The 26,853-nt window shown below is 39.7% G+C and overlaps 1 protein-coding gene across 3 annotated transcripts in view; it reads left to right on the top strand.

Moving 5' to 3' along the window:
* Positions 1-26,853, top strand: part of CREB5 (cAMP responsive element binding protein 5) — a 241,362-nt gene that overhangs the window by 17,577 nt on the left and 196,932 nt on the right. For 2 of the 3 annotated variants that reach the window (XM_031590159.2, XM_090142630.1), the window contains exons 2-3: positions 19,360-19,431; positions 22,536-22,629. In XM_031590159.2, the coding sequence (XP_031446019.1) occupies positions 19,378-19,431; positions 22,536-22,629 (148 nt within the window). In that variant the 5' untranslated portion in view covers positions 19,360-19,377. Of the gene's footprint in view, positions 1-10,047; positions 10,236-19,359; positions 19,432-22,535; positions 22,630-26,853 lie in introns of those variants that run through there. The other variant, XM_090142631.1, reaches the window with a different exon arrangement.

Raw genomic sequence — 26,853 nt, 5'->3', positions numbered from 1 at the left:
GTCTCAGACTTACTTTTGTCAGCCTAGACGAATATGCCCCAGATACATCATGGTAGTATTGCCTCCATTGGTGTTAATGGCTTTTGACCTCTTCATTGTGCCTTTTTTTTTCCTCCCAGCTTTTTTGAATCAGTGTACACTCTCTGATTTATTATGATTTCCTACTTTTTTCTTTTCTGATCTAGTTTCTGCAGGTACAGTGCTTTTTTTGCAGGGTTTCTGGATTCAATCATTCTACTAATACATGAAAAATTCTTCATTTTAGTTTGGTTGTTCTTGTCTCTGCCTTATTTTCTAAGTGTCCTTGTCTTTGAAACTTAACCTATATATTCAGTCAGAGCTCTGGATGACCCACAGTGGCTGTTCATCCTCAGGGTATGAGACGAAGGAGCCGTGGTGTTGTGTTGCATTCAGATCCATGTCTCTCTCTGCCCCAGTGCCCAAAGGTGGGTGGTACTGCTCTGAGTCATCTGCTATAAATGCCAAATGATAACATCTTCTGCTTCACGATGCTCTTATTGGCAGCATCATGCATCACCAGTGCTTGGTCACATTTCTCCAGCCTGATATTGCTGCTCATCACGATTGTGGAGATCATATTGCAGCTGGCTCCGCAATCCAGCTGGAATCCAACTAGCTGTTTGATCCAGTGACACGGTTATGGATATGGCTGATAGTTTTCCTGTATAGCATTAGTACATGGACAGTCTTTGCTTAAGTTACGTGTCATAATTTGTCCTCCTATAGGAAATTTTTCTGTCCTCAATCACTGTCAGTGCAACTCCCTGTGCTCCCCTCTTGCCACCCACCCTGGGATTACTGCAGCGTTAGTATAAAAAGCAGTTCTGTTTCCCACAGTTGTCCTTAGTCTGTGTGTTTTTTTCTTTCCATCTTTCCTGATGCTTCCCAGATCTTGTGCTTAGGATCAGGGTGCCAGCAAGCTTAGTCTGTCTTTGTTCTGCCCCTCTACATTCTTCTAACATGTCCCTACATCCTTCATCTTCACTAGAATTTCTCATTGTTTTCATCCTTTCCCTGTGTAATTCAGCTGCCTGTGTTGTTTGCTGATATTTAGCTTGGGTTAAATTTGTTTCTTTCTACTGATCGTTCCACAAATGATCCTTCCCTGATTAATCATTTTTTCCCATTTTAAACTTGAAGAGGGTGAAGGCAGTCTTAGCTTTCTAATTCAAGCATCTACTTGTACTAAATAAACATCTCATGGCATAAGGTTAAATGTTTTTTTTTCTACAGTATCATTTTTTTTTAGGATCACAGAACTCACTGTAAGCATTTCATCACCTTTTCCAACATTTCCAGAATGTTTAAAACAATTTTCTCATTCAATTTTTGTTCATGTATTTCCTATGTTCTTTGCTATCAGCATGAAGAAGTGATGGGACAATAAGGTAAACAACCTTCTAAAAATTCAGTCAAAATATATTGCCCATGCTTAGGAGCAAGACGTATCTGAATCTGAATCTGTACAAAAGTCTAATTTTTTCTGTTCATCTGTGTCCCTCAAAGCTGCCAATACTTTCTGATTGTAAAAGCTGTTTCTTGGTTTTCAGCTCCAACCCTTTCAACTACCCCAGTAGTCTGGTTGCTACCAAGTTTTTCGTGTGTTGGGCCATAGTTATTAATGCCAGAGGACTGTATTAGAAAAATCAAGTTTGTTAAAAATTTAAGAGAGACTGCTGCTTTTACTTCTTCAAATGCTACATTATGCTTCTTCAACTTTGTGAACATGTGGACAATTCTGATAAAGTCAGTAGGAGTCAATGACTCTTCATTTCCTGGCCTATAGGTTCATGCCTCTATGCCGGCTATGTGCTGATGCAGGGATGCTGCAAGGATTCCACACAGGGAGAATCAGGTCTGCGTGACTTATGATGAGCCACACCACTGCAGGCCTGGCTGTGATAAAGCTACTCAGGTTTCGGGGCTGTGTTTCTGGTACTCTGATTTCTACAGAAGTAAGTCTGGCGTTGTGCAAAGTTCCAAGTTGGTGTTTTGATACACCTACCTGTTCAGATTTTGTAGGAACCTGGAGTTTCTGGGAAATGCAATGCAGGCAGACAATAACATGGCTTGTCTGGAGTCAGCTCTGGTCCACTCAGGCAACTTCCACCCATGCTGAACCCCAGGTCATGCTCCCACTGTTCCTAGCTATGGTGGTTTTTTGCCTGAATCACAGTTAATCCACTGAATCTGGTTAAACCTCCCATGAATAATTGAGAGTTGAGAGTGTCTGTGTGTGCTGAAACTTTAGCATGCCATCGAGCACTTTGATGAACTGGGGCACTACTGATTGCTGAGAGTGGGGACTGGAACCAGGATTCTTGGGACTTCACTGTGAATGTGGAGAAAACAAGGCAAGTATCCAGCTTAAAGCTGATTTACAGAAGCAGATGTGCTTGTCCTGCATCCTGCAACTCCCTTAGTCATGCCATTAGCTTGGGAAGACAAAGGTGCTAACAACACTATTGTCCTTTCTGTAAACTTGTCCCCTTTTTTTAAAAAAAAAAAACAACTTTGAAACCTTTCTCATTGGTATCTGCTGTGAACACAAGAGTTTGTGGCTCATCATTTGTTGTTTAGTTTGTACTGATACTGATGCCTCTTACCTCTGCTCATATCCCCTATCAGTAGAACAGAGATAATACCACCTGCATGCCTTCCTGATGCCTAAAGGGAGCTCTCTGCAACTGAAAAGTGCTTATGGTTATTACAGCATGATTTTACTGAGGGTAAAGTTTTTAATTTTTCCAAATTATTTCCAAACTTGCATTTCTCCTGTATTTGCCAAATCTTGAGACTCATTCCAGGTTCAGAGCCAATGACATTATCTCTATTAGTCAGAACTTGCTTGGAAAGGTGATTTCTTCCATGTTGGCCTACACTCTGTCATGGCACTGAACTCTTGGAACGCCTTGGCCCCTTCACTGAGCCCTATTTCAAACATGTTTGTGCCAAAGGAAGAAAAGTAATTGGGTAAAAGCGAGCGATTATAGTATCTTTAAAAAAAAAAAAAAAAAAAAAGAGAAAAAGATTATTATGTTAATTTTCCTTGAGGGACTTCTCTTTGGATTGTTCTGCAACTTATTTTAAAAAAATTGTGGTTCAAAAGCTCATTCACTATGTATGAAAGGATTGGCAGTTTGCTTATAGGTTTTTTTTTGTTGTTGTTTTTGTTTTTTTTGGTGGCAAACAGTATTTTTATACATTGAAGGCAAGTGAGGAAAATATTCCCTTGTTTTGGAGGGATATATTTCCGGGGAGAAACCAGGCCAGGAATGGCTTTCAGACTTCTAAATCTGTTTTATGTGGTGTATAAGAGATCGCTGTCATCACCCAGACGCAGGAAATACCAGTGCTGGACTTAAGGGGGACAAAGTAAACTCGACAATGGACTGAAAAGAAAAATAAACAATCAACCAACCATTTTTATAGCTTGTTTTTTTCTCCTGCCTTAACAGTAACATTCACCTTCACTTACCAGAGTTCTGTGAAACATCTGTATCAAGCTTTAAACTTGCTTGACCTTAGTTGAGGTTCAAGGTTCAATATATTCCATGTGCACGGATGATTTTACAAATCCATGAGAGCTCCAACTCTATGCAAGCCCTTTTTCCCTGTCCCAGTATTGGCCTCTTTCTTGCTAAATAAATCCAAGGACAACTTTCTCTGTCTTTCTTTCTCCAAAGACTGCTGCAGGGATGCCCTTGGGGCTTGCAGGGTGTTACGGGGTTTAAGAATAAAGAAGAAGAAAAGTTACCTTGGAGGATGAACTCAGCCTACCATAACAGCTTCCCCAGATGGAGTCTTTCATAACTTGAAGAATGAAATGTAAAGGGTTCATTTTGCTAAACCTTCTAAAACAAATGGCTCAGCATTTGTATAATTTTAAAATCAGTGCTTCTTATCTCATTTGTAAAATCAGGTCAGATCTCTAAATGGCTCTGAACAAGTGAGTCTCAAAGCTGGATGATTTCTCTCCTCCAGCTGCCTGGCTGTGTTTCTTCTCAGGGCTCCTGCAGGTTACTTTGAAGCCATGTAACAAATTTTACATGTATAGAGTACAAAATCTGGGACAACTGTGGAAGGGTTCTACTGAACCTCACGGCAGCCAAACAACAGGGCTAGAAATAGGAATTGTTATACATTTGTTACAAATTCCCAGCATGAGTTATATCGATGGCATTATCATTTAAATATACTTAAAAATAACTTTGCCCTGCTGTAAATTAAGAGCAAAAGCTCACAAGCTCTACTGCTATCTAGAGTGATGTCTTTTGCAGCAATTATCTGACAGGAAAACTGCAGGGTGAGAAGGCAGTCCTTGTTTTCTGTGGTTCACGCAGTCTCTGTGCTGGATTGCCCCTGTAGGCACCTCAGCATCCCGCATTGCAGCCGTGCCCATGGGAGGAAGATCTGCTCGCACTCTGCTGGAGGGCTCCTCTTACTTGATCGGGCAGGTCACCGTGAGCTCTGCGAAGCATTCCTTTCCCCTTGGATGGTGCAGGATATTTCCCCTTGCTAATTCTAGCCAGTCCCAGAGGCTGGAAGTGCCAAGAGAATGCAAATGCAGATATCGGAGCCAGCCTTCTATTCCAGCAGCAGCAAAACATGATCTGGTTGCAAAAAAAAAAAAAAAAGTGATGGATCTCGAATAATTTCTTAACTTACAACTTTCTATCTAATCTATTCTTTAAGAATATGAATAACAACAGTGTCATGCCTTTTTTTCTTTTTTTTTTTCCAGCACATTGCCATCCAGAGGTTTAAAGGCACTGTACAAGGAGGCAGATAGTGTTACCCTAGGTCAGACACCTGCAGTAACTTCAGGAATGGAAGAATGGGGTTTTCTGACCACATACAGGCATTTGTGTGGTATCTGAGGTAATCCTCCAGGCATCTTTCAGCCCTAGTAGAGAGAAAGTGGCTCTTGTAGCCCACAGTTCCTCTCTTCACAACATAGATGTCTGCATCAAATGTATTGTTTTCATGTGCCTATTTCTCTCCACTGGTTATGGAGAGACTGAGGTGGAGATGCTGAGGTTGTTTGAAGTCAAGTTGTTATGTATCCATCATACAGTACAGAACCTCTCAAATTAGTGCAGATGAGCAGATGTAAGGTTGGAAGGAGCACATCACCTCAGCAGAGTTTTGTGTGTGGTGAAAGGCATGGCAGTTTAGTGCAGGAGCAATGCCATTTCTTTCAGCATATGTGTGGGTATCTCTGTCCAGCTCTGCATGGTGCCATGTACATAGGCATAGTATTTTTTGTGGCACGGCTGAGACAAGTTGGCCAAGGCATAATGTTTGGAGGCAGTGAACTTAAAAGCTAGCGTGTGATTTTATGTACCTATAGGCATGTTGTTAAATCAAAGACTTTCTCTCCAGGGGGCAGTTTTTTGCAGAAGTAGATAGTACACTGGTAATTGTCCTTCTCCAGGCGGAAAATCATAGAATGGATTGGGTTGGAAGGGACTTCAAAGATCATCTACTTAAAACCCCCTGCTGTGCTTAGGGTTGCCAACCACTAAATCAGGCACTAGATGAGGCTGCCCAGGGCCCCATCCAGCCTGGCCTGGAACACTTGCAGGGATGAGACATCCACAAATGTCTCCTTTCAAGTTGGCAGAGAACAATTCTCCTGGAATGATTTTGATATAAGGTGTAGCCCTTATTTATCAACACACCTCTGGGAAACTATAAAATCTTCCCTCTTCCTTTCTCCCATATCACTTCACATTTCCCTTGAAGTAAGTAAACTTTAAACAACTGGTTTTTATGGAAGAAGGTTCATGGAGCTGTGATAAAGCACTTCAGGCTGTAACTTACACTTGTTTCTGAGGCTTCACTTTTATTGCTTCAAAAAATTCTCATATGAGCTCATTTTAGAATTGAGTACTTCAAAGGTTGTTCAGTCCATGTTCCTTTGAGGCTGCCTGTGCAGCCCTATAATTTTTTCCCATGTTCTCTTCTCTCTCTTTTTTTTTTTCCCCCCCCTTTCATCCTTATTAACTGGAAAACACCAAAGGGATTTTCACACACCAAAATGAGTAGTCTTGCAATAGTCTAGCAAGGTTACTGTAAAATCAGTCCATAGTGGATATGCATTTTCATGTTCATACTCTATCAGAAGGTCCATGAACTGGTCTTGCTACATTGGCTTGCTTGCTGTCGATCTGCAGGTGGAACTATTCTGATAAAGACCTCCAAAGGGGATTTGAGCTAAATGAGAAATAATTGTTTTACCAACTATGATTTATCACATAGCTAAAGTCTCCCATCAAAACCCACAGGCTATAGAGTTTTTGAAAACAAGTGAAGGAAAGAAGGGATCATTGCCAGCCTGTATGTAGTCTGATAATTTCTGCTTCCTCCTCCCTTTCTACTAAATATAAGGGCATATCCAGTAGAGCGAAGGGCTTGATCTCTCTAACACATCTTGAAGCTGGGATCCTCACTGTGAGATTCAACTGCTTGAATTGTAGGACTGCATTATCTGTTTGGAAGTTGTACTAACATTGCCTTATCAACTCCTGCAAAATGGATTTTGTAGTCAGTCTTGTCACATGTGTGAACAGAAGAGCTAGTGTGGAATTATAAAATTGCCTAAAGTGTGCACTGAGAAAGAAACCTAAATATTTCCATAATTCTACACTTAAACAATAACACAAACACCATTGTCAAAGTACTTTTTTTCCTGTGGCTTCAGTTTATTTCCTTTTTTTTTTTTTTTTTTCCAGCAGGAAAATAGGGGTAAAAACTGAAAAGAGATTACCAGAAGTCATCCTTAGGAAAAGAAGATAGGAAGGTCTCGATTGAAAAATTAAGTACATGGGAAAGCAGTAGTAACTATCTGAAACTTCATAGAGATAGAAACTTCATAGAAATTTCTCTCTGTGAAGAAAACCTAACCTTTGCCTATGGAGTTGGATAGTAAGTCAGGGAAAATTATGACAGCTAGAGTACTAGAGTACATGGTTATAATGGCCTTCATAGTATTAGCATGTACTTGGAAAGAAGAATCCTTTAGTAATACAGCTTTCTGGGAGGAACTCCTGACTCTCCTGAGATGCCTGATCTGAGGCAGGTGGTGCACTGTGAGGATCTGTTAATCTCTTAGGGTGAAAGTGTCTTTCCAGAAGTGCTCTGCGTTTCCAAACACCAAAGGCATATCCCATTAACACTTGATTGGAAGCAGTCATTGATACTGCTAACCGATAAAACCTGCCTTTGCAGGAATTCAGCTACTTCAATTGTATGGTTATGTTGTGATGATGGTTACTGCTGTAGTCTAGGTGCTCTGAGGTATAAGTAGACCTGTTCAGTTGATACAAGACATCTATAGCATGTTTGTTGTACGGGCAAGTAAACTGTAATAAGTTTGGTGATTCTGTATGCAGATATTATTGGGTTGACTCTTCAGGCTTTCTGTGTACTGGATTATATTATCTATAGCATTAGAAGTTGTTAACACTTACATTCTGATTAATTCTGAAATAAGGGTATTTTTCACTGTTCTGGTATAAATCTCAGTGAACTTCTCATCCTCCATGAGGGGTCAAAGGAATTATATATTCATATGCTTATTAGACCAGCAAAGCAGCTTATGTAAGAAATACTCATTTTAGAAACTGAGGCAATTATATGTTGAGGTAGCTTTTTTAAAAAAAAAATAAATTCTAACTTCTCATACAAAGAATTCATTATTCATAACTCTCAGTAATTGAAAATGAGATAAATTGTATTAATTAAAAATGCAAAAATCAGAATCTGTCTATGCAGCCCAGTCCCAAAAGAATGACCTTGTAGTTACAAAGTACGCTGTGGATATAAACACGTATGTGTTTATTTCCTGGCTTTCCCATCAACTTAGCATGACTTGGGATATATCATGTCAGCTGGGATTTTAAAGAAGAGGCCACAGGTGTAACACACTTAAAGGTCACTGCAGTTAGTGAGATTCTGGACATCTCCAGACTCTGTTTAAAAAATTCAGACTTCAAATTTGTTGTCTTTATCTTCTTGTCTGTAATTTCAACACAATATTACATCTATGTAAGAATCCTGAGAGAAGAATGAGAGGAACAATGTGCATGTGTCTGACTTTTCCTTATTTGCTTGCTTTCTAAGATAAATATTCCCTAAAGGGATATGATGCGAAGAGGGTGTGTGCAGCATAGCTTGAAATTGAAGTCCTTTTAAAGTATTTTTGATTGGACAGCTAAAGAACTGGAGGCAGTCAATATCACTACGTGCTCTAGGAAATCTCAGCCAAGATTTTTTCATTTTTCCCAGAAGAGCTATGGCCAAGATGGCTGAGGCTTGAAAGCTGTGTATTTACATAAGCGCAAGTTACAAATCTGTGGTTTTCAGGGATGTTTGAATTTCACCACTTTACACTTGCAGCATGTTACAAGTTGCTGTGAGTTGTTCGCAGATTGTGAATGTACAGCCTATGGAGAATTACTCCTTACTTTGCCTCCTTTTTAGGAAAGTAATAGTTTTTCATGTGTGCTGGATTGTAGTATTCTTGTTTGAAGTTATGGATAGGTCACTGCCAGAAATTAGTGGTTGGCGACTGGCTGAGAATCTTGATGCACTGCCTCCTTAATGAAGACAATAATCCACCAGCCAGAAAGTGTGCTTTTTTTAATGCAGTGTGGCAGTCTTTTTCAAGATGGATTCTGGAGAGTTTCATCCTGAGATACATGCAGTCCTTCAGGATGGAAAGAAATGTCAGGAGCATTCCCTGCTGTTTGCATGTGCGCTTGCCTGTTGGCAGGTGCTGCTCAGTTGATTCTGGATAGCATGGTCACATCCCTGCCTGTCTTGGGGCTTCTCTGAGATGCCGCTGCTTGAACTGCTGTTTATAGGTATGGATACAGGCAGATTGTTGTTTCTCACTTTCATGCAGCAGATGTTCTGCAGATTGCAGTTTGTGAGGGGTGATCACCTCACAAATACTTCTGGATGCTTTTTCCTTTCACCCAAGTGGCGGGGAAGGTTGAAATCACTGCTTCTGTGCTCAGGGCAGGCGGACACATGAGAAAAAGTCAAAGACCTCTTTTGGACTCTCTTCAGTGGTAACCCCTCTCTTGGGTCCAGTCTTCTTGATTGACCCAAGGGTTCAGACACTTCTGGGATGGACACCAGACCCAGACTGGAGGGTCTGTGGGAGGGGGAGCAGCTCAAAACCCTACTTTTTTTCGTTTGTTTGGGATGTCTGCCAAGCAGTCTGTGGGCTGTCCTGTCTCTCTCCTGGTCAGATACATGAATTACCAGGGCACAGCCCTCAGGGGGGAGGAGAGCATCAATATGGCTGAGGATTCAGAGCCAGCGCTGTGCATGGCTCACTTCTTCTGGCTGCAGACCTCGGTGGTGGCTCCTGCTTTCACCACTTTTCTGAAGAAATCAAAGATAAGCATGGCTTCCCTTCCCAGTGATATGTGCAACTCCCCGGGGACTGCAAGGGGCCACTGTTCCAGCCTCAGAAGGCCTATGTGTGCCCCTAAGCTCCTCCATGAGGAAGGTGCTGAGCAGGTATCACTGGCTCCCTCATAAGAGTGATTCTCCTCAGGAAGCAAAACATGATTTATACAGTGGTGGTTGGGCAATGCCATCTCGATAACATCCAGAACAAGCTGAGAAGGGCCCAATTTGTTGATGGTATCTGCAGCTGGCGATACCTGCAGTGCACAAATCTCATGACTGCTGGTTTACCTTCAGGTCCTCCAGCAGATGTACACTAAAATACCTGGCCTCAAAAAAGACTTTGCTTAACTTTTTTAAGCTGCACTTCTGGTCCATAGTTATAGTTGTTTTGGCAGGGTGAAAGCCTCTAGTCTGAAAAAGGAGGTAGCGGAATACAGGAGCTCTCACTTTAATATCTGCAACTTCTCTGAGTATATATTTTTTTCTAAGCTACTGATAAGTTTGAGAAAATCCTTGCTTACTCCTTATGGCCCGTTTAAAGTCTAGTTGTGTTGTGCTTGTATGGGACCTGTGGAGTCACGGCCTGAACCACTGATTGACCACCTGAGGCAAGCACTGAGTCAGCCACAGAGCACAGGTGAAAGCAGTTCAGCTGTGTGACCGGAAGGGATGGAAGCTGGCTGCACCTCTTCCCATTTAAGGGCTGACTGCTCCTGGGGAGGATCTTTTTCTGGAGATCTCTCCTCTGTGGAGTCTTTCATGTGAACCTAGATCTTTGGATACAGGTGAGCATTCTTTCCCTGCTTCTTTCTTTTCCCATTTTCACCAAAATAGTCTTTCCAGCTGTAATACCAGCTGTAACACGTGCTACATAAGAATGAGGTGGAAAGAGCTTTTTAACTTGAATCCAAAATTCAAAAGCTCTTATTTTAACAGTAGGATGACTCCATCTCTGCATTCATAAAAAATGTGCGGAAGAGGCTAAATCCAAATGAAACTCACCTGAAATTGGTTTTTAAGCTGCTGTCAGTAAATGTTGTTACAGGATGGTGAGAAACGAAGTGTGTCTGAGGGTAAGGAATATGTAGTGGAGATTTCCAGTAGTAGCTTTGGATATTCAGAGTTTGAAGTGCTGCAGATCAGCTTGCCCTTGATTGTTAGGACTGTAGAGAAGAGTTTTCAGTTTTTAAAGTCTATGACTTTCTTGTGCTGAGTGCTGCCTGAGGGGGTGTGCAGGCTGCCAATGTTCCCAGCAGAGATTTGTTACACCAAAGGATTTTATCTTACACTAAGAACAGTGAATGCTGAGGCTTGATTCAGGAGTTTTGGTCTTTTTGAAGAAAGAGAAGTTACCAACTATTAAAAAAAAACTTATGAAATTTAATTATAAAAGGGTGAAAGTTAATAATTAACGGCTTGTAGCAGAGTTATTAATGGCCTCATTTTTCTATGTAATGAAAGTCTTAAGTTGTCCTGTGTGTTAGTTATGAAGCCAAAAAGTAAAAAGCAAGATTGATCTTAATTTCAAATTATTTTAAATACACAGAATTGCAAAATTGTATCTCTAAAGTGTAAAAAGCTGGTGCACCGAGTTCTAGTTTTAAGGATTATTTTATATAATAAAATGGAGGGAGAATTTGGGCTGGCAGAATTTTCAAAGCCCGTGTTAAAGCCCCTAACTGCTTCTGGTATGAAAGTCAGCTAAGCAGCTTTGTGTTATTGTTTCCCCCAGGATATCTTTTATGCTTTCTTTTTTTCTTCCTTCCCTTTGGAAGTCCAAGTGTTTATTTGCATGCAAGGTAGGTGAATTCTTTTATCTATTTGTGTATCATAAACCAAAGCAATTAGCATACTGCAGTTACAGTACACTTAAAAAACAAAACAGCCGTTCAAAACCCTTGGTCAATATTATTCCTGGAGGGAAAACTCTTAATTAAATTGTATGCAAACTATAACAATAGGCGAAGTTGTTTGGTGTTTAATAATAACTGTTGGGGGCGGAAAGGGGGGTGAGGGGGAAAGAGTGAAAAAAGTAACTGTAGCATGGAGCTTTGCATGCCATTAACCCAAGGATAGAAATGAGGTCAGCCTTTGAAGGGACAGACAACATGCTTATCTGCCAACATTGGAAAGTCCCAAAAGATTAGCTTATTTGCCAGATGTTACTGGGAGTTCATCATTGACACCCTCCATTTCATGGGCTTCATTTCTCGCCACGGTTGCAGTTGCCTTTTCTGCCCTTTATAGACTTCCTGTAGATCTTCTCCAGTACATAACACTTGAATTTTTCTTCAAAGTTGTGGTTTTTTTTTCACTTCACAGCAATAGACATGATGAACCATCTTAACTTGCGAAGATGATCTGCAGACTCTTTGTTTTCCTTTCGTACATCCACAATAAAGCTCTTGGCGTAAGAACTACTATCAAGAAGCATAGCAGCTTCCACAGCTATGGGAATGGTGCTGTGCTTGTGAAAGGGTTTGCAGAAGACAGAGGACCCACTTCACTTAACACTATTAACCTTTGGGAGAGGAGTGAAAACTGGGGCAGGCTGACAAGCCATGCATTTTCTGATCTTTTTCCCCCTTTTTCCTGGCAAATAGCTGTATATAAGCATCCTGTACGTAGTGATTAGTGACTCACTAGGGCATCACATATTGCACTGTATTGGCATTAAGTGTGTAACCCTCTAAAACCTAGTAATGAGAGAGCAGGTGCAATTGGATCTGTGTTAATAATGTCTGTAAGAGTCTGGAATGGAGTCCTTTGTGTGTATCTTCTCCTTTAAATCTTGTGTTTGCTGGTAAATATTGATTTCAGCTAATGGTGGTTTTAACTTCTATGTGCATGTTCTGTGCCCCAAGGGACCATGTCCCAAACAGGGAGAAGCCAAGACTTGCTTATAAGGAAAAAACAGATCAAATACATTTTTTCCTTTAAAACACTCTCTCTTAGTGTTTGTATCTTGAAGCAAGATTTCTGCCACTGCTGTTACTGGAGTTTTTTTGCAGTTTTCCCCACCTCTTTTTGAGGTGGATGGTGACTTATGTATAGAGAGGGTATTATCACTATTTGAGCAACCAATCAAAAGTTGGTTGAGACTTTGAGATTATAGAGTTTTCTTCAGATCATTTAAGGTGTCTTTTTGAATCCTGTTATAAGATTTTTCTCCCTTTCTTTCTTCCTTTCTTTTTACTATTTCAGTACCCACAGCAGTCTAAATCTTCTATCATATTCACTTAAGTTGAATACCTAATGGAATAGTTATTAATGTTAGGATGAATGTGAATTTGACTAGCCATAGACACTTGACATTTTCCTTAATATTTGGCATGTTGAATCTGTAGACTTAGATTTTGGTTTTACTTAGAAGATCTAGGTTTTTCCAGCAGTGAAGAAGCTAGCAGAAAAATTGAAAGTAGGTAAAATGGAGAAGTGATATAGGTGGTGTTTCTGTCTGCCTGTGTGTGAAATGTTCATTGTCAAATAGTGACTCTTCCTCGTATTGCCTGTGTTTGTGGTTATATTGCTACAGCCCGTGTTGCTGCTGCTGCATGTTCTGTGAAGCAAACCTCTGCGTTGTCAGCGAGGTTGCAGTCAGGTCTTGTGCTGTTTCAAACTTGTAATGAGGGAAAGCAGGTATTAGCCCTGTTCTGCAAATGACATCAGTGGGGGGACAGTTGCAAAGCTACAAGCTTGGAAGGCTTCCAGGGGAGGCAGTCCCTACTTGGTCTGTTGCAGAGTATAAAAGAACCATAATATTCCTTGAAGTGCTTTTGCAGAGTTGAAGTAATAGATATCTTTCCCTATAAAGATCTGATTTCTCTTATAGAATATTTCTGTGCTGAGATAACTTTCATGAACTTTCAAGTGCTTTTTTTTTTTTTAAATTTGTTCTCCTATTTCCCTTTATTTTGTCTTCTGTTGCTTGTGCTTAATAACACCATGGTTATTTCCATAAAACAGCAAATCCTCTATACCAAGAAAATTCATGCTGGTTTTCACATACTGATGTGTAGAGCATAGGTGGTGTGTATTAATAATCTAAACTTGTGCACCTTCTCTAGACTTAAGATAAAGCTCAACCAATGCAGAGGACAAATTGTGCACTCTACCAGATGTTCCTTTCTTGTGTGCATGGACTACAGTGTTGGGCTCTAACTCTGCTGTTGTATGGGAAGGCAGCAGATCACCTGCTCGCTATTTTGACTTTCTTTTTCAGAAGAATCCTTTTACTTTTTTCCTCTTTTCTTGGTTCTGTACACAGTGGTCTGCAGGCCTCATCTCCACTTTCTCCATCTCATTTCCACTGTGGCTCCTTGTCTCCAGCCCCTTTGGGGTGCTGCTTTCCCCCAGTTCCCCTGCTCCTTGACTCTTGAGTTTTTCAAACTTCATTCTTCCTCCCTTTGGAAGAGACTTCCTACCTTTTGTTTCTCTTTTCTGTTTGATTACTCTCAGTTCTACTTCTTCTCTCTTTCTTTAGAAGAAAGAAGAAGATCTGCGAGAGACAGTTATTAGGTTTTCCTTGATTACAGAAAAAGTGTTTTACAGTGGCCAAATACTGAGCGGGGAAGCGAGAACACTTCTGCCTCTGGCCTGGAGACAGATGGGTATACCTGGAAGAGAGAGCAATAGGGAGAGCCTTTAGACAGTTGGGAAGCCTTCCCAGCATTGGGTTTTGTTCATACAGGTAGTAAACAAACTGAGTAGCTCTTTAAAAAGAACTGAGGTGTTTGGCAAGTGTGAAAATGCAATATTTTTGGTACTCTCCTTCAGGATCAGCTGAAGACATGCTGCTGGCCAGCACAGGTGGCAGGGGACATCAGTACCAGCAAGGCACCTTGTGCCACACAGGCAGTGATCTCTGCTGCCAGCCATGGGGATGGAACCCAATGTGGCTCACTGTTTAAGCAATTCACACATCAACTGCTTTTTGAGAGTTCTCTGCTCTGCCTGAAGATTTATGGGACTCTCCTCTTTTAAAACAAATGAATAAAGGCCCAAGCTGAGTGTTTTTCCACATATAAATGTCATAAATGTAATGACAAAGACTTCACTGGAGTACCAGGAAGGGCTTGAGCCCCAGCTCAAATGTGTATCACATTAAAGGCCTTCTTGGGGACTCCAGACACAAATTTCTTTCCAGCATCCAGAACCATTTGGAAATGCTTTAGTCCTGAAACAGGGGGGGTTCTAATGGAAATGCTGACAGACCCTCTGTTGTAGCAGCTGGAGCAGGCAGGGCCGTGATAATGAGCCCTGTATGTGTGCATGTGGAAAGCATGATGCTAGCCTCAGAAAGCAAGCGCTTCCACTGGGTGCTCCATGCAGATGAAAACACCAAGCACTGTTTCAGCACAATGCTACTTAACATTGGTTTGCTCATGCAAGGGCATATTGGAAACAACTGTAGGCATTAACCCTGCATGTGCTACACTTTCAAAACCAACAAGTTGTAATAGCACTTGCAATAACCCTGTAATTATCTGTAAATAGTCCTGCGCTGAAGAGCTGCCACTAGCATTTTAAAGCACTGCATACGTTGATGGGGTTCTTTGATATTCACAAGTGCACCGTAACTACATCTCCTCTCACTTCTTGTACATTGTGACCGTGACCCTAAGAAATAGGTGATGCTTCATTTATTGCTCATGTCTCTGCATAGTGGCTGCAGATTTTGTGCTTGTGTTTGGCAATCTTGGTGACCTGGGTCACAGCAGCCTGAAGAAACCTGTCCTGCAAATGTGCCCAGGTGATTAATTTCAACAAACAGGTTGCTCGTATGAGCATAATTACTCACTTGGGCAAATGACAGGATTGGTGCTCTGACCTGTACCAGGCACATGGTAGTACACCTCCCCACTGGTTCTTTTTCACCGTTAATCAGAGGACTGAAAACCTTGCAACGTTTAGACAGCTTGAGGTTGGAGGCTGAAATGTCACTTTTAAAAGAGGGTTAAAAAGGTCGCACAGCTGCAAATAATAATAGCCCAATGAAAATCAGACTCTTACTGCAGCCCACTTCAAGAATAACATTGAAACAGGAAACAAGCCTGCTTGATGTTTTTACCAGTAAGGCAATAAGATTACTGCTGAGTTTAAAAAGGGGGAGAGGGAGTCAGAAAGGAGTGTGCTTTCTTGGTGTCCATTGTTAGAAGTATTTTTCTGATCCAGAGGGGACGGTTGTGGGGTTCTGCTTGAAGAGCGTGAGGGCACGGCGTGCTTCCCCTGGATGCTGCTGGGAGGGGGTCTAACTTGTTGCTGTGGTCTGAGAGTGGTTTGTTTCTTCTGTTTGCTTTATATTTCTTTCTTCTTGTAAGCCTCACTGCAGGCTTCAGTTTTATTATTTACAATAAAAAATGTTTAGAAGCATCTTATGCAGAAATCAAGAAATAGAGGAACATGTTGGCTTGCTGCAGTGCTTACTTTCTCCTAGATGTGGCATGGCTTGGAGAAATCTGTGTTTCTTCTATATTTTTGTTTATTTATTTTTATAGCTGGAATACCTTAGCTGCTTCTGAGCAGAGTGATATTTCAGAAGAGTGGCAGACTACAACAGCGTAGCAGATTTCCTCACTTCTATATTCAGCCAATAAGGCTCTTTACATGGTCACAATAGGGCAATAAATGCTGACAGATGTTGTTAACATCTCTATTAAAATTCAACCCCCTTTTCTGCTGCATTAAGCATTCATATCTATTGTTAATAAAACCAGGACTAATGCGAACAAATCAACATTATTGCTCACTTATGTTTGTAACTTATAGGTCTCTTTGAAGAGGCCACACAGTTGCTATAGGCTGAATTATCGATAAATGAATAAAAATAAGGCAGAGCAATTCTTAACCTTTTCAGTCATCGCGGATTTGCCTGATATTCTTTGTGTGCATTCATTGTGGCAGTCATGTATAGTACTGTGGAAGGTGCGTGAGTGTAACTTGAATATTTAAGACCCTGAAGGTTAATAAGCACCTTAATTTAGATGGAAAGGTTGCCGTGATTTACTTTTATTAGGTGCAGTAGATATGTTGCCATTGCTTGTGTGATTTCCTTCGTACATGCTGAACCACCTGCACAGGCTGTACAGAAGGGAAGAATTGGGTTGTGTGGCCCTGCACACTTTCTCTAAGGGCAGCAGGCAGCTTCTTTCACTTATTTATTCTTCGAAGTGATTCAGTGTGATTATAGCCACAACCACAGTGATGGCGTTAGATATGAATATGAATTCTGCACAGTGCAACTTGACTTGAGGGCATCGCACTAACTGGTAACTTGTTTTATGGGTCAAGTCACACGAGGCAGTTTCCTGGAGGGCACACATGATAGGGCCATTCTGGATTATTTATTTTGTTATCTTTTTCTTAATGTTAGCCTCTAAAATAGTCTGCAAAGAACGATTCTGGGGAACCAGCAGTTGCTCATACATTTGTGGCAAGCACTTACTTGATGTTGGATCTGACACCTTCTCAAAGTACTGGGGATAAAATCCAAGTCCATGTTTTCCTCAGTCAGTTCCAACATTCTGGATACTGATGTGCACCATGTATTACTTTGGTGCTAGCCCCACATTGTCTACCTAGATAACCCTGGTAATTATATAACTGTATGTACTTATGGATTTAGGGATTAAATCGCAGTGGTCAAAGAGAGCAGAGAAGTCTTACATGTTCAGTACTCAATTAGAAAACAAAATCCAAATGATTTATGGCAACATATTAAAATTCACTCGGACACTTGGGACCAGAATTGTTGTTCTCTGTTTTCTCTAACTAAGTACCATCCATTGTTCTGCTATTGAAAATGCAGTTGTCACTGTCCCTTGAGGAGGGGAGGAAGAGGTAACATAAACATTTGGCAGAGCTTCAGTTGCAGGAGTAATTGAGATCTCAGATAAAGCCTTTTTTTTCCTTTTTATTCTGTGAAAAGGTCTTTAGGAAAGACAACATTGCAGGGTCACATACCATAAATAGAGGTGGATTTAAAAATCAAACTAGCTGGGGGTTTTGTTTTTGTTTTTGTGGGGGTTTGTTTGTTTAGTCAGTTATCTCTCTGCTGGCTGTTTCTCTCAGGCAGGATAGCATTAATTCTGAGAATTTTTATTGCTTCACCTCTGAAGAGCCTGTCTCTGCGCAGACTGGAACTGAAATAACTGAAATTAGAAGAAATTTAACACTTTAGGTTATTTTAATGTAAGTCTTGATGTAAACACGCTCTTTCATTTCTGATTATGAGTGTCTTATTTCAGTTTAACAGAGATGTAAGTTAAATCAAAACAGGATATGAATAATCTTAAGGGAGTAAATCAGGTACAATTGCAGCTATTTCAGTTCTAGCCTGCTGTAGCTGGATAGCTGAGCTGGGGTCTTTCTTACCACCTGACTGTATTTGGTGCAATGAATCATCTGTCTCAGGCCAGGTTTTAGTGGAGATGTTTGTATCAAGAAAACCAGTTGATGCTAATCAGCACCTTGAGGGGTAGGATCCTTGCGGAGGTTAAAGATGAAATGAAACAGGAATGGGAGTCAGTGGAGGTGGTAAAGGAAGCTCTGTTGTCTTTCTTTTCTTTTTTTGGTCATAGGTGGGAAATACTCTTAGTCCAATGCTGTTCACTGGAGTAAACTATAGTAAAAAGGAAATAGTTATCATCTAAAAGTTTTGTTTCTACAAAAAACTTACATTACTGAAGATAATCACTGTAATTACAGGTCTGGGCTGATGTTTGAGTTAACAGTACATTTATTGTTTGCTCTTGAAAATAAAGTCTACCTAATAATAAGATGAAGTGTGGGTAAAAATATTCCCGATAACCAGAAGTGACATATTGATTTTAGAAATTGATGGCAAAGTAGCGTAATTTTAGTACTTGTACTGCACAGTTTTGTGCCTTTAGGATCAAATTCTGCTTCTCTACTAAGATATTCATTTTTGTTCTATGAGAGATTCACACAAATACAACTCTAATATCTGTGTAGCAGGGTTATGGTGAGACTGAATTTTAAGGGATTTAAAGCCGAAGTCATGAAGTCAGAGATGGTGCTGTAATTTAGTGGTCAACTACTTCCAAATCTTATTGCTAATTGTAACAACAGGCTCCAAAGATTCAGCAAGAAGAGATTTGTTTATTTTAAGTCCTAGGCTGTTACTAACAACTGATTTTTGCTCACGCTGGTCAGAGCCACTCTGGGAATATTGACCCACATCAGCCACCTTGCTGCGTTCTGAGGGCAAATGCTTTCCTCCTGCCTTATTTACTTAAGACCCAGGGGCTCTTCCCCAGGCTTTGGAGCTTAATTATGGGGCTGTGAGTACTATGGTGAAGTTGCAGTTTTAATCAAAGCTTCTGGAGCTCCTTAGGACCTAGTTGATCTTTTAAAGGGTTGATGCATCTTAGTCTGGTGCATATCCAGAACCTGCATATAATACATTTAAGTTATTAATATTGAACAGTGTGGACAAAGAACTTTGAAAAATGGGCTCTTTCTCAGAAATAACCTAGACGTCTGGTTTTAATGTTGTTCAGGAGGAACTGAAGAAGGAAAGGTAAAAACCCTTAATTCGAGATATTTCTGAGCAGACACGCTCTTATCTAATAACAACATTGAACATATGCTTTTTCTCTGAGGTGGGATTTCTGCTGCTAAAGCCTAATGGGCATTTTTTTCTTCCTTCAGAGTAAATATGTGCTCAGGAGGAAGGAGAGGAAGGGTAATTAGAGCTTAGACTTAGAGAGCCTGCTAAATATTAGCAAATGCAGTACTGTAAGGATGATACTTTGCTCTGCTTTTTTGGGGGGGTTTTGAAATGAAAACAAAAACTGTCAAGATTGCACATCGCATGTACTCGTGATGTTCAGAATGTATATATTCATAGGTTCCCTTTCTTTTCCCCTTCCCCCTTTTAACATGTAGATTTATGAGGAATCAAAGATGAACTTGGAGCAGGAGAGGCCTTTTGTCTGCAGTGCCCCAGGCTGCTCACAGGTGAGTGGAGTCAGCGGTGATATTAATTGAGTCCTCAGCACTAGCTCTGGCTTGCATGCCTCCTGATATATTAGCACGTGTCTAATAATAACGTAGGTTGTTTTTTTTTTTAAAGTCCTTTCTGCCCCTCAATTCCCTCTTTGCTCCACATGATGTTACTAAAAAATATTTAAGGCAGACTTAACAGCAATTTAAGAGTGAGTTGGTAGAATGCTTCTCAAGCTTCTGTTCCATCCCTAGTCTCATCCTAATGTTTCAAGCCAGCTATTGCAAATTCCTTAATAGCTAGTATGAGGGGACACACTAAGCAAGATGTATTTGTCTTTTTTCTACTCATATGTGGGATGCAATATGTTATGTTTCATACTATGTTGATACTATATTGATATTGAGACTCTCCTGTTTTTAAATGTTTAAATATAACACTACTTTTTTTTTTTTTTTTTTTTTTTAATCTTTGAGAGATTTACTCTGCTAAATATTCTGCATTGAAAGTGCAGCCTATAGATGAATTCTGCCCCAGGACGCACATATGGGATTCCTGTTGACTGGCAACCTGCCATGTGTTTCTGAGGATATAATCTGACCTGTAACGTGAGATGTTTTATTTAAAAAAAAAACCAACCAAACAAAAAAACAACCCGAAGTGACAAGGATTTAAGCTGCTGAGATGTTTAATTGAACTTAAGGGTTTCTTCTGCAGAACCAATACCATCATCTCTTCCTGTTCAGTGCCAAGGGAAGAAGTTCCATGTGTGGCACTTCCCATCCTAATTGGCTTAGTGAAGAGCTTGCAAGGAAAACTGAGGCAAGGACATATTTTGTGCTTTTGCCACAGGCTTCCTGAATGCATCTGTTTTAAGTGATTTAGCTTACCCATTTCTCAGATTCCTCCTCTCTTAATGAGGGTAATATTTCCTTCTATGTTGAAGGTTTTCAGCTGGCTCATATATTTACAATCCCATAGGTTCTTATGGTGGAACAATGGGCTAACAAAGTACTGTGTGAGTATCACCAGAATGTAGGCGTTTCTGTTCTGTTCTTAGTTCAGGCAGCTGAACTAAGAAAAAGGAGAATTCTGAGAATGAAGGCTGAGCAGTTTTGCTGTTTGTCTAAGTGGGAGCCTTTCTGTAGATGCTGGAGTGCATCTTTCTGATTGTTCCTCTGACCAAGGACTTGTGCCTTCAGCCCTCCACAGGCAGAGTTAAGCTCCCACTGGACTATTCTCTCGCAGAGATAGTATAGTAATATCTGAGTCTTATGGTCAAAGTTGAACTTTTTGTTGAATTCCAGAACAAACTTCCACTCAAATCAGTGGACTTAAGTGTTTTCAGTTAGTTGAGGGGATCTAGTCCTCCCAGCAAACTCATTTACGTGCTCAGAGACACTATTTTGTTGTATGCAATTGCAATTTGGAAAGGCAGTAAGAGTAGGTGCAACTACATCATAAGAAGCATTTAATTTCCCACTCCAAAGCATGATTTCTGATTGCTGCGGATGTGGAATTGACACGAATATGTGCTGTAGCAAGATGCCTGATGGCTTCTCCACCAGGGAGTGTGGATGTGTCTGAGGATGTTGATGTTCTGCATAAGAAAGTAGTTTACAAAAAAAAAGACACAAGAACCTGGGCTGGAGTAGCAGCTTCTCCGCATTCACACAAAGCCCTCTTTAAGCTTGGCTGCTTTCAGTCTGGAGACAAAGCATGGTGTTCCATGAAGGGAAATACTTTATTTTTTTGTCTCACAATTTCATTGAGCAAAGTCTTTCACAAATTCCGTTTGTTCTTAACATAAATTTCTAGTGCTGCATTTCTTCCAGATGAGTAAGCAATGAACCAGGATTTCTCAGTGAGGAAAAGGTCTTGGGTTTTTTGTTTTTTGTTTTTTTTTTTTCCAGGGAACTCATTTCCATTACTTACTCTGCTTTGTCTGTGGGCTTAGAGTCTCAGAAGGTGTATTCTACTGCAACTATTTATAGCATAGCCACAAGCAAAGTCACTTAGCCAAGAATATATACTGTATTGACAGACTTGTGTCACTTTAACTCTGTCATTGCTAGCTTTTGACAGTCCCTATGTACCTGTTGCTTTAAAAATCTGCTTTTAATATACAATATAGCTTAGACACACATGTATATATATATATATATATATATATATATATTTTTTTTTCCCCCAAGCCATGGTGAAACACCTCTTGGTCTTTACTAGTCCTGAACTAACCCTGTTACAACTACTACAGTAGTTAGCATCAAAGTTCTGCAGATTCACTTAGTGAAGGAAACTTAACTGAATTTTAAGTTAGCAAACCATGTATTCAAGTATTCCAACATCTTTTCAAGCTTTCTCTCCTTTGTCTTGATCAAAATGAGTTGTTTATTGTAAAATTCGGTTATCAGAACCTATTAGCACACCTATTAATTGCATAAAAAACAGAGCACCACTTCTCTGCCTCACAAAGGGGAGGGAGATAATTTACTATTGTGAAGGATCACCAATAATTGTAAGGTACTGAGCACCTTTGTACAGACAGTTTGATGTCAGTGTATTGGTTTTCCACAAATAAAGAAACATTTTGCCTGAATGCTTCTAGGTAGGGAGGAGGTGGCTTTTGTGAATATTCTTAGGAGTTCAGGAGATAGGTTGCAGAAAGACATAAAAGCAGAAAAATCCAGTGAAGTGATTTAAGATACGCTCATTACTTTGCATTTGCCATGGGCTGAAAGCACACACAATAGCAGTTATCACAGTTCCTCAGGCATGTGATGACTTGTGAAGCTCTGGTAGTGGAGCATGTGTCCGAGACCCTTAGAACCCCAAACTTGATCTTGCAACAATTTCAAGCAAATGTGTGACCCCTTGCTGTTTGTAACCCCAGTGAGAACTTCATCAAATATATTTCTAAGGAGAGTACTGATATTTGTTACTAACACTCACTTGCATTTACAAATAGTCTGTGGCTGTTCTTGTGCCATTTGGACACATTTCTGGTAGGGTACATTTCTTTCAAACTTTCATTTTTAAAATTCTGACTAATGCCAAAAGTTTATTAGAGAATTAAATTCTTTTTTTTTTTCTTCCTCTCTCTGTGTTTGCCTGACAGCGTTTTCCAACAGAGGATCATCTGATGATTCACAGGCACAAACATGAAATGACTTTGAAGTTTCCTTCAATAAAAACAGATAATATGTTATCAGGTAAGAAGACATGAATTCAAGAGTCAAGATAACTATTCAGATGATGTTGAAAGTATGACTTCTACTGGAGAGCTAGTGGCAAAATACCTCAGACTTTTTTTTTTTTTTTTTTTTTAAAAAAAAAGCTCCACTGAAATAACAAGTAGAGGTAAAATAAGCTAGAATGTGTATCTTTGGGCAAAAAGACGGCTGCCATTCCTATGCCATCCTACAGGTATGGCAAGAGAGGGAAGGAAATTGTTGAATCTCCGCCGTGCTGGCAGCTCTATCAGTGACTCCCTTGTCAACATACCAATGAAATATGGGCACTTAAGTGCATGTCACCTGGAAGCCAGCAGTGAGTGTGTTAATGAAGTGCATTTGTGCCGTTCCTGTAAGGCTCACTATTTTAAGTTTGACAGGCTCACTTCAGCAGCTGGAACAGGCCACATCATGTGAATCACCTTTATAAAGGCCTGCCCACTGTAAATAGCTGTAAATCCTTCAGCTGAAGAAAGGTAAATCAGGGGGTAATATCCAGTATTCTTTCTCCCTAGAATTAAGCCTCTCTCTCATCACTTCTCCCCATCATACACAGATGTTATACAGAACTATGTTTACATACAATTACAGTCATTAGCTTCTTAAGTGGTTTTCTTATATTCTGGTCTGAGTAACCACACATTGGTTGCTTGCTGACAATCAACAACTGCCAGGTAAGGTCAAACTAATGTTAGTCTTACCATTTCTTTCCTCACCCATTCACTTTCCTATTGTATATTCCTTGGACTATCATAACAAATTCTTAAGAATAATATCATTAGGATTTGTCAGGCTTTGAAGTAGTTGTAGAAAAAGGTTGCTATGGATGTGTGTGTGGATATTAATCCTTTTTTTTAAAAAAAAAATTCTTGTTTGAAATAGGTTTTTCAAGGTTAATTGTTCTTATCGTAATCTAGGAGTGTTTGCTCAGCAAAAATTCCTCCATCTATTGTCATTTCAGGTACTCCTGTATCATGACTAAGAAGTTCTTCCTCACTGGTGGATTAAACACTTAATTTTTATAAAAATTATAGTTCACTAGTGATGGCTTGCAAATATTTGATTTGGATTTTGTTTGGGACTTTAGGTACCTGTGAGAAATCAGAGATCTAATCCCAAACAGTTTTTATCTTTTTCCTCTCTTATTCTTGAAGATGCCATGATGCACCAAGATTAGTATGAACCAGAACTCAGCACACGGAAGCGCAGGGCTCGTGCAGCAGGTGCATACCAGTTGTGCCCACAGGATCCTGTGTTTGCCAGCACAAATGAGAAAGTGCTGCTCTTGCACTAGACAGTGTCCTCTGGCAGTGAAACTGCTTGAAGACATCTGTACTATGAACATGTTCGTTCTGTGAAAGTGCTCAGTTTTGTTAGAACTTTGTTTGGCAAGAGTTTTGCTCTAGGGCAGTTTCAAAGGAGTGTATTTGGTCCCCTGAGTAGAGTAGCTCCATTTATGTTTGGTAACTTCTGTGATCCTGCTCCTTCCAATGGATTGCTTTTCAAGGCAAAATGCATGAACTGGTTTACACCACTGCTACCAATAGTGAGGGCCCTTGACATGCAGATAGCTAACTAAGTACATAAAAGTGCAGAATTTTGTAACCATTTTGGCTACAGATTGTTTCTGAGGGATGTGTTGTTTGTACTTTGTGTATGAATATCCTCCGTAATAATGAGAGTGAAAAGCTGTATGTGTTCTCAGAGACTATGGCAAATACGTCAGCAGCTTGCTACTTTGTGTATGGCTTTTATTTTATTTTATTTTATTTTATTTTATTTTATTTTATTTTATTTTATTTTATTTTATTTTATTTTTTATGGTGGATTTGTTCGTCATTATGCAGTCCTTTGTATCGAAGCATTGCAGACCTCCTCTCTTCAGAGAGACATTGAAAAATGTTTGTTTTCTTACCCACTTAAACCCTGGGGAAATCTACGTACCTTAAAGTTTAAGATGTTTTATTCTTAGATTGTGTAATGAACAGTTAATGGTGTATGGGGAAAAAAGAGACAGGCATTTTTCTTAGACATTTGTCTTCATCTTCCTGTTTTTTTTTTTTGTTTTTTTTTTTTTCCCAGTTTTGCTCATTCTATTTTATTATTTCTTTTTTTCTTTAAATTTTCTGTCATCGGTAGTTTCAAAGAACTGCAGCAGCAATTGCCCTACAATAAGCAAGGTGCAGTATTGCTAACTGATGCTGCTTTTCTTTTTTTATTTCTTCCTTTTTTAAGCTGTATAGAAGTCAGTCTCTTTTTTTTTTTTTCCCCCCAGTTGTGTACTATAATTTAACGTGGCACTTTGTGGTTGATTCCATTCATTATTTCAAAAAGAATGTGAAAAAAAATTGTAAGTAATTAGTGCATACAAAATTGGCTGCATGCTTTCAGGTAGTCATTACATTATCTTCTGTGCTTCAAGATGTAGTTCATCACCCATTCTGATGGTTAATCTGATATCAGTGATACTTAGTATGCACTAAGCATCTTATATGATCATCTTATAAGAACCATTATTGGCAATATACGCTAATATTGAGGTGTTCTTGATCTTGTGCCAATACAGCATGGAAACCAAACAAAATATGATTCAGGAAGTAGGAACATGTTTCTTATGTGGATTCTGCTGGGATCTGGAATATTGATTTGCAAGTGAAAGTTAAAATTATGTGCTATATAACAATAACAGTATCTACTTTTATGTATAGGTGGAGTTTGTTTAATAAAAAAGATTCCATGACCTGGTTGAAATTATTGATTCTATTCTGACTCATTTGGTGTACATAGCAAAGAGCTCACTATGTTATCAAATAGCTCCACTACATTTACTTCAATTTTTTGATGCTGGCTGAAGAACAAATTTTATGTTATCTGGCAATTTTTGAACTAACTCAGAAACTTCAGGTACATTCACAGAATCACAGAATTGCAGAGGTTGGAAAGGATCTCAAGAGATCATTGAGTTCACCTCCTCTTGTAAAGCAGGTACCCTACAATAGGTCAAACAGATGGGTGTCCTGATGAGTCTGTGAATATCTCCATAGAAGATTTCACAACTTCTCTGAGGAGCCTGTTCCAGTGCTCCATCACCCTTACCACAATTAAACAGGTTTATGTTCTCTGTTGTTATAAATGGATAGAAGGTCCTTAAGAGGCATTTCATTATAGTTAAGTGATTCTTCTGTTGGTTAATTTGACATTCATTTAAAAAGAGGAAAAAAAAAAAAGTAATGTTATTTGTTCCTTTGTGTGTGCATTTTATTTTATAACCTTGCTGTAGTGAGAGTCATGGATAGTTTCCACTTCCAGCTTTATTAGCCAAAGGAGAGCTATTCAAGTTAACATGGAATATCTTGTGTAACTTTTCTAAGTTAGTCATTCCTGTAGGAAACTTTGTAGTTAGGTTGACTGAAATAGACATCATCTCTTTGCTGTTGTGCTAACTGCACATTACATTGCTTTGAAACTCTGTAGTTTGATGTGCATGTCAAAGCTTTTTTGTTTTTGAAATATAAATGCCTGGTGACAGATTGTTCCCTCCAGGTAAATTCTGGCAGCTGTGTGGGACTGAACACTAGGAGGGAGGGACACTGAGTTTCCCTACATATCAAATTTTGGAAGGGTCTGAAACCTTACCACCTTTGTGGGGGAAAAGGTCTTCCCCAAAGTGCTGCTACCAGGTAAAGGGGAGGCTAGGTTTACCTGTATGGAAATTTTATTTTATTTCTGAGTTTTTGGTAGTAAAGCCCACTACAGAAACACAATCAATGTCTAGACAGAAAAAGAGTATCTGCTAAAGGCAGTGCAAATGTATTACTTTTCCAGGTAATGCCCATGCCAGTGAGGTAATTTATGTCATCCTCCTTGATCAACTCATTTTCTTTTTCATTGTGATTTACGTGGGGAGGTTTATCTAGTCATGAATTTAGTAGAGTGCAAAATGTTTGGATGTAAGGAAATACAGTTTCATTTGATTTCTTGTACACTTCTGTGTCCCTCACTTTACCTAACAATGAAATGTCAGTTGCACTTTTTTCTTCTAAAACTCACATGAGCAAGCTCTGAGAAAAGGTTGAAGATGTGTTGTACCTGTTATGTGCACCCTCACAGAAAGTCCGATCAGCTCTTTAAATAGTTAATCTTTTAGCAGTAAAGTTCATGGGGAGCCCTCTACTGTGAGGGTAGTTTGGCCAGGTGCACCTG

The sequence above is a fragment of the Phasianus colchicus genome, chromosome 6 (assembly GCF_987193195.1).
Source record: "Phasianus colchicus chromosome 6, bPhaCol1.hap1.1, whole genome shotgun sequence".
Taxonomy (NCBI): Eukaryota; Metazoa; Chordata; class Aves; order Galliformes; family Phasianidae; genus Phasianus; species Phasianus colchicus.
The sequence above is the reverse complement of the archived record's forward strand: the minus strand, read 5'-3'. Positions and strand labels throughout refer to the sequence as shown.